This window comes from Nestor notabilis, unplaced genomic scaffold (assembly GCF_000696875.1).
Source record: "Nestor notabilis isolate BGI_N333 unplaced genomic scaffold, ASM69687v1 scaffold13452, whole genome shotgun sequence".
NCBI lineage: Eukaryota > Metazoa > Chordata > Aves > Psittaciformes > Psittacidae > Nestor > Nestor notabilis.
In genome coordinates, this window is record NW_009919801.1 from 1 (window position 1) to 7,369 (window position 7,369).

Consider the following 7,369-nt stretch of genomic DNA (forward strand, 5'->3'; position numbering starts at 1 on the left):
GTTTCGGTCCGTGCAGCGAAGTGTGCCGCTTGCCCGGATAGGGGCCGTGCCTCCTTGGAACGAGCCGCTTCCTTCCTGCTGTTGTGTGGTTTCAGACAGCCTTTACAGGGCTTTGTGGTGTGTCAGAGCTCTGGTCTTTATTTCATTATATTTCCTTTTTTACTGCTGCCAAAGAGCCCCTTGGAGCTGTGCTGAAGGTTATACTGGCCTGACTGACATCTCTGGTGAAGCTCACGGGCAGAGTTTTCGTTGGGGAGGGGCAGTCTGCTACATGGTGTTAGTTTAGAATCGAGATGAACAGGGTGTATTTTTTCGTCTATGTACTTGAAAGCTAAATTACCTAACTACTGAAAATACATTCATCTCTAGTTGTCAAAATGGCTTCTTTTGGGTGGAAGAGAAAGATTGGTGAGAAAGTTTCAAAAGCTACTTCCCAGCAATTTGAAGCAGAAGCTGCGGATGACAAGGATGTGACTGAAGAAGATGATGCCAGCTGGGTGCATGCAACAAAGAGAAGAAAGGAGATTCTCTTAGAAGACTGTGTAAAGAAAAGTAAGGAGCTGAAGGAGGAAGGTGCAAACTTGGCTGAGAACAGGAGGTACTAATGTTATCTTACTCCTTTTCATTGACTTCACAAGTGCAAAATGATACTTTAATCCTTTCTCTAAAGACTAGGTAATTTGCTAGCAGTAGCAGTCACGTTTAAAATAGTGACCATTTCTTTTATTCCGCCTTTACTGCCTGACACTAAAAACCAGTTTCCTTTGGTGGCGTTGCAGCTGTGAAATGAAGTCTATATTCCATCTCATTTTTGTGTGTACACATAACAGAAAAATGATAGAAGGAAGGAAATAAGAAACTGATTGAATCTCACAGTGAGATAAGCTGCACTGTGCATAATGCTTTATCTACTCTGGTAGTTTTCTCTTCTATTGTAAATGTGTTTTTTTCCTGTTATTAAGAGTAAGCTTATTGTACAGTGCCCAGGCAGATGCTGCAAAGCAGCTAATGCACTGTTAATCTGTCTAATACTTTTGGAAAGTCGGGTCCAGGTAGCTGATCTGAGCATCTTCTGATAGCAGTACTGAGTTAAGAGTTTGTCAATTCTGGAAGGATATTGTAAAGATGGTGCTATTGTTCTATTATGCTTTAAGCAGGAAGTATATCTGGCATGGCAGGCATTAGAAGAGGGAAAGAGGGACTATAAATTAGATATTCACTACATAATTTGGCTGGATCTTCTCTGCAGGGAAGAAAAAAGAGTTCCAAGATTAGTCCTCTTAAAATCTTCAGAGTGCTTGAAATCTAAATCTGTATCTTGACTTTACCTCTACATTTTATTCATTGTCTTAGATCAGACATAATATTATTTTCCTGATAGAATCAATCCTATAATAAGTCACTATGCCCTGCTGAGATGCTAAACCTCTCATTACCAGAAATTTAATCCTAAAAAAGGGTTTTCTGGGCAATATGGAGGATAAACAATATAGAGTTTTGAAGCAGGCAAGTTTATGTATGGTAATAAACGCATCCTATATGTGGTCTGCTCTGATTTAAAGTATATAACATAATAATTAAATACAAAATGTCTTTGAGAAAAGATTTATTTGCAAATATTTAAGTACTGTTTCCTCTTAGTACTGTTCACTTGAATGGTGACACTGTTCAGGGGGACAGTGATTCACTTCTGTAGGTCCTTTTAAGGTCCTGAGTTATGTAATTCCTGAATAAGATTGTGAAGCCTTTTGAAGTTGACTTTAACTTTAAATCAGCTTTAATCACGCTGCCATTGTTTTAATACTTTTAATGCAGTACCTGAATAATGATAAAATCCTAGAATAGTTTGGCTTGGAAGAAATATTAAAGATCATCTAGTTCCAACCCCCTTGCTGTGGACAGGGACACCTTCCACTAGACCAGTGGAAGGTGGTCTAGTGGAGCAACCTCCATGCAGCCTGGCCTTGAACACTGCCAGGGATGGGGCAGCCACAACTACTTTGGGGAACCTGTGCCAGTGTCTCACCACCCTCATAGTGAAGAATCTTTTCCTAACATCTACTCTGAACCTACCCTCTTTCACCTTAAAGCCGTTCTTCCTTGTCCTGTCACTACCTGTCCTCATAAAAAGTCCCTCTCCAGATTTCTCACTGGCCCCTTTAGGTACTGGAAGACTGTTAAAAAATCTCCCCAGAGGCTTCTCTTCTCCGGGCTCAAGAAGGCCAAATCTCTCAACCTGTCTTCATAGGAGAGGTGCTCCAGCCCTTTGAGCATCTCTGTGGTCTCCTCTGGATTTGCTTCAACAGGTCCATGTCCCTCTTGTGTTGGAGACCCCACAGCTGGATGCAGTGCTGCAGGTGGGGTCTCAGGAGAGCGGAGTAGAGGGGGAGAATCGCCTCCCTCAGCCTGCCAGTCACTCTTGTTTTCATGCAGCTCAGGATATGGTTGGCTTTCTGGGCTGTAGGTGCACACTGCAGGTCATGCTGAGCTTCTTGTCAACCATCACCCCCAAGTCCAGGTCACCCAAGTCTCCCATGTTGGTTACGTTACTCTTGGTAGCTGAAAGCACAGAATACACCCATAAAGAGTCAATTAACGTCTCTAACACTGGAAATAAATTATTCAGTGGTCTATATAAAGGTAGGTCTGTTCTGTCATTTTCAGGTTATAGAGAGCTTTCAGAATATAGAGCTTGAGAAATAAAGAGGTATTTCTAAATGTTTTCTTTCTACAGCTGGTAATCACTAATATTTACTGTATTTGCCTATATTAAACAGATGGATTTTTATTTCTGTCTTACCTTCTGTTCTACCTTTGCCTTCCTCATGTTTTGCTTTGGCAGTTGTATATCTTCTCTCTGGAATTTGGTGTTCTTTCTTAATTATTCGTTTTTTGTGTATTATGTAAAGTGTAATAAATCTCCTGAACAGCAGCAAATAATCTTTTGTATATGTGGTTTAGGGCAGGGAGATACAGGCTGCTGCATATTTTGAACAGCAAGTAATTTTTGATGCTTTTGGGTATCTTAAGTTGAACTTTGAGGGATTTTTTTACCTGTCAGTTGGAAAACAATACAAAAGCTTAACCCATCCATAAGTAGCAACGTAAGTTTTTTTGTGCAATTAGGGAGAACTACATCTCCTCAGAAGTGCTTATAAGAGCTGCTGAGAAACAGTGAATGGCTTATAACAGGAACAAGTAATAAGAAATTAAAATGCAGCTTTTGGGAGGTTTATAAGACATAAGGTCCATGTATTAACGTTCTTATATCTAAGGTTTAACAGAAGTTCTAACTTGAAATTGTAGTTTCCCTGAATTTCTCTAGCACACTCTAATCACTTTAACCAATTACGGCAGTATGGTGCTGTCAGGGTACGTAACTTTCAGGCAGATTTTTCTCTTAAAAAAAAAATAAAAATGACATAGATTAGAGGCTAAACTTGCAGTGGGAGGCTTTTATTACTTGTTACAGGTGGAATAGTTGACATACCATTACCAGGAACTTGAGGAAGCGGACTGAAAGGAATGTTTATTTTTTCTGGTGGGAAGTTCTGGTAAGGGAAGGCAGTGATGTTGTTACACCCCCACTATGGATTTGTTAGTGTCTGTGTATGCAGTAAGTCAGTTTCTGTTGATGAACTTGCTGATTGACTTGTGCTTGTAAAGTGAGTCTTGGTGCTTCCTGGGGGAAGGAGTAACAGATGGACTTCTTGGGGATCAGAACTTGTACAGCTTGCTTTCTTTGCCTGTTGGCAAACTTGGGAGCGGCACGGGTGAATTGTTCTGGAGGTGACAGCCCTCTGTGGGTTTTCAGCTTTTATAGGACCCGCTTGAGGATTATTTGTACCTGCTGTAATATGGGTGCGTGAACCTGTTAAGCTGAGACTGAGGCATGCACAGAAAAGAAATGGTACTGAAGAGAACGGTTTCAGACGTAGAAGCTTGATCAATAGGCAGTTTTGAAGATGGTGTTTGAATGGCTGATCTTGCTGTCAGAACAGAAAGAAAAGGCAGGTACTTGGAAGAAGTGTCACACTGTATGCTCTTGGGATATGAGGAAAGAAGCAATTAAACAAACATGTACAAACATACATACAGTCTTTTGGGAAATAGACTTTCTCCAGAGGAGAAATCGGTTTTGCTTGTATGAAACTCCTGGTGCTGGCAGATTATCAGTCTTGAGACACTGGTGTGGATGTGTCTACATACGCTGGAAATAAAAGCAAAATATGAAAAGAAAACCAAAACAAAACCAACATAAAACCAAACAAAACCCAATCACAAACAACAAAACCAATCAACCAAAAGAAAATAACCTAAAAACCAACAAGCATAATCCAGGTTAGGTTTTTGTGTTGACAGTCCTAAAGTGTGTTTTAAATCCAGCATAATTCCAAAGGATAAAATCTCATGTGCTCAGACTCAGTATTTTGAATACAGCAGTTTGTGATTACTGTCTATTTTGGCTGATCATCTTTAACTGTGGAATGGGTTTAGATGAAATTCAACAGTGAAGTATAATGTCCTCAAACATACAGCATGTAGAGAGCTAGTAGCAAGGACAAGACAAACTTCTCTCAGACTGCCATCTTCAATATAATGGAATTGCATATGCATTTAAATGTTTTTGCAATCCCTGTGCATTTTTCAGACTACAAACATCTTCGTAGCTGGTCCAGTAGGTGGAGATAGAGTTCTTCTCAATGTACCCTGAAGATGTGCAAAAAATGTTCATCTAAATACTTATTTTTCTTTTGCAAATAGACACTATTAGGTTTAAATTCTTCATTTACATATATTTTTTCGATTTTGCTAAGTAAAAATTACTACTGCTCTCGCTTCTGGTGATGTTTATTTGTTGTTCCATATTGCAGTAAAAATATCTCCATCTCTAAAGCTAGTATTGGTTTGGGAAGATCATGTTTTCAGCTGGAACACTCATACATTTTGTCTGAGCTTACAGAGATTTGCCTATGTTAAAATAAATAGTTGTAGTCACTTTGTCACTTGATGCCACTTTGTCAGTTGATATGTAAATTAGACTGATTAATAAGGTTTTACTCTTTCTTTCCTTAAGCTTTTGCAGCAGTGAGTTAAATAAGGACATGTCAAAATGCTGTGAGCAGGCCAGGTATTAGGTCAGTTTTCACGAAACTGTTTACTTTTCAAGAGGAATTAAACTTTAAGAATTACTTAATTTAATTTTATAATTATAAAAAAGTAACAAATTGAACTTCTGTAAAGTGCTACTTATTCCACGTTTTAGCAATTAAAGCTTTTTTTCCCTTGATGCTAATATGCCAGCATCACTTCACCATCTGTAGTGTATGATTCCTTAGCAATATAAGCTGTAATTGAGTTTGTCTTTCTCACTAGATGTTGTAAGGTGGTTGTGTCAAATGATAAGGCATACTCCTTTAACGAGTGTGTTTAGTGTAGCGGAAAGCTAAGTTATCAAAAAAATAATATTTTTAATAGATGGAACAGAACAATAACATCTATTTAAAGTTGAAAAACCTGTCATGTTCTTATAACATTTGTATTTGTTGAGTTTCCTCATGTCTTTCAGGTTTAGATTATGATAAGCACTTGATTACTAATGAGTTGTGAAAGTGCTAAAGTAATAAAATTGCTTTCAGATTATTTTGATAATTCATATTGATGCAACTAACATGACAAAGGGCCAAGGTCATTGTGTTGAAATTGCCTTTCAATTTTCAGTCAATTAAATTGATGTTACTTACATAGTATAGTGTTAATAAAGAGGTTTCCCAGAAGATCCAACAGCTATCTTTGCAGGAACATTTCAGCAGTTTAATAGGCTCATTTACATTACAGAGTAGCCCAGGAGAAGTGCGTTATGGTAGGGAAGAATTAGGGGTTCAGAAGAGCTGGTTGCATTTTTTTTTTTTTTTTTCCCCCCCAAGGTATCTCCTCCAAGCTTAAGAATGGCTTATCCCAATGAGGAGGAAATCAAGAAAAGGTGATAGTAGTCCTGTGTGAATGTACAGGGTTTTCCTGGCAAAATCCAAACATGAAATGGATAGGTGCAAGAGGTGGGAGCAGGGTCATGAGTTCCAAGAAGAACACAGAAACCCTGTTTGACCATTCAGGGGTGGGCTTAGGAAAGCCAAAGCCTGCTGGAATTGAATCTAGTGAAGAATTTGAAGGGCAACAAGAAATGATTCTACAGGTATTTGTAATTTACAGCAAAAGGGAGACTGGGAAAAATGTGGGTCCTCTTCTGAATGGACTAAAGAATTTAGTAACCAAGGATGTTGAACAGGCCGAGGTACTTAATGTCATCTTTGCTGATAAGACTTGCCTTCAGGAACCCTGGGCCCATGAGACCAGAGGGAAAGTCTGGGGCAAGGAAGACCTGCCCTTGGTGGAAGATCAGACTGTGAAATACTTAGATAAACCTGACATATACAAGCTCATGGGACCTGATGGGGTGCATCTGTGGGTGCAGTGGGAGCTGGTTGATGTCATCACAAACTCTTTACTGCATTTGGAAGGTCATGACAACTGGGGGTAGTTCCTGAGGCCTGCTAGAAAGCAAACATCACTTCTTCATGAAGGGTAAGAAGGAGGATTCAGTGACATACAGGCTCATTAACCTCTACTCTGTCCCTGGGAAGGTGATGGAGCAAATAATTCTAGAAACCATTTTGAAACACAGGAAGTACAAGAAGGTTATTTGGAATAGCTGGCATAAGTTAGCAAACAGGAAATCATCCTCATGGATGAGAGATTGACCAGAGAACAATGTGGACTTCCCATCCTTGTTGATACTCAGAACCCAAATGGACAATAATAACCTGAGCAACCTGCTTCAGCTGACCCAGCTTTGAGCAGGGTGTTTGGACTAGGTGATCTCTAGAGGTTTATTCCAATCTTGGTTGTCCCGGAATTAATCCCATTAAAATTACAGACACATTTAAAATCCAGAAGATAGTTCCTCAGACTTTGAATTTGATAGTACAGGTCGTTGATGTGGAAGCTTTCTTGGTGGGTGGGAAACTTCTGTTTGTTTGTTTCACTAGTCCATATGTGCCTTTGGTGGAATGCTTTGGGTACAGAGAAAGACGCAAAGAAATGGTCAGTCTTTGCTCTGTCTTCTTACCATCTCTGTTTGCTAAATGACCTCATTTAGGCAAAGATGCATTTTTAAATAAAATGAAAAGGGTTGAGTTAGTAGATAATCTGGAAGTCCACAAACTTAGCTTTTATTTCTGGCTCCTAGAATAAAGTCTAAAATTCTGTTAGGCTGCTGGTATTGATTTAGAAATATTGATTCTTATGGAAAAGTGATCTGAAAGCCTTAGACAGATTTCATAATGAAGTGTAGGGCAATCCATCGACAAGT

At 39.2% G+C, this 7,369-nt stretch overlaps 1 protein-coding gene across 1 annotated transcript in view; it reads left to right on the plus strand.

Annotated features, from left to right (window-relative positions):
• The first annotated feature begins 377 nt into the window (after nucleotides 1–377).
• TTC33 (tetratricopeptide repeat domain 33) overlaps nucleotides 378–7,369 on the plus strand; it is a 40,863-nt gene continuing 33,871 nt past the window's right edge. Inside the window, exon 1 of the mRNA XM_010010395.1 lies at nucleotides 378–598. Coding sequence (XP_010008697.1) covers nucleotides 378–598 — 221 coding nt within the window. The remainder of the gene's footprint in view (nucleotides 599–7,369) is intronic.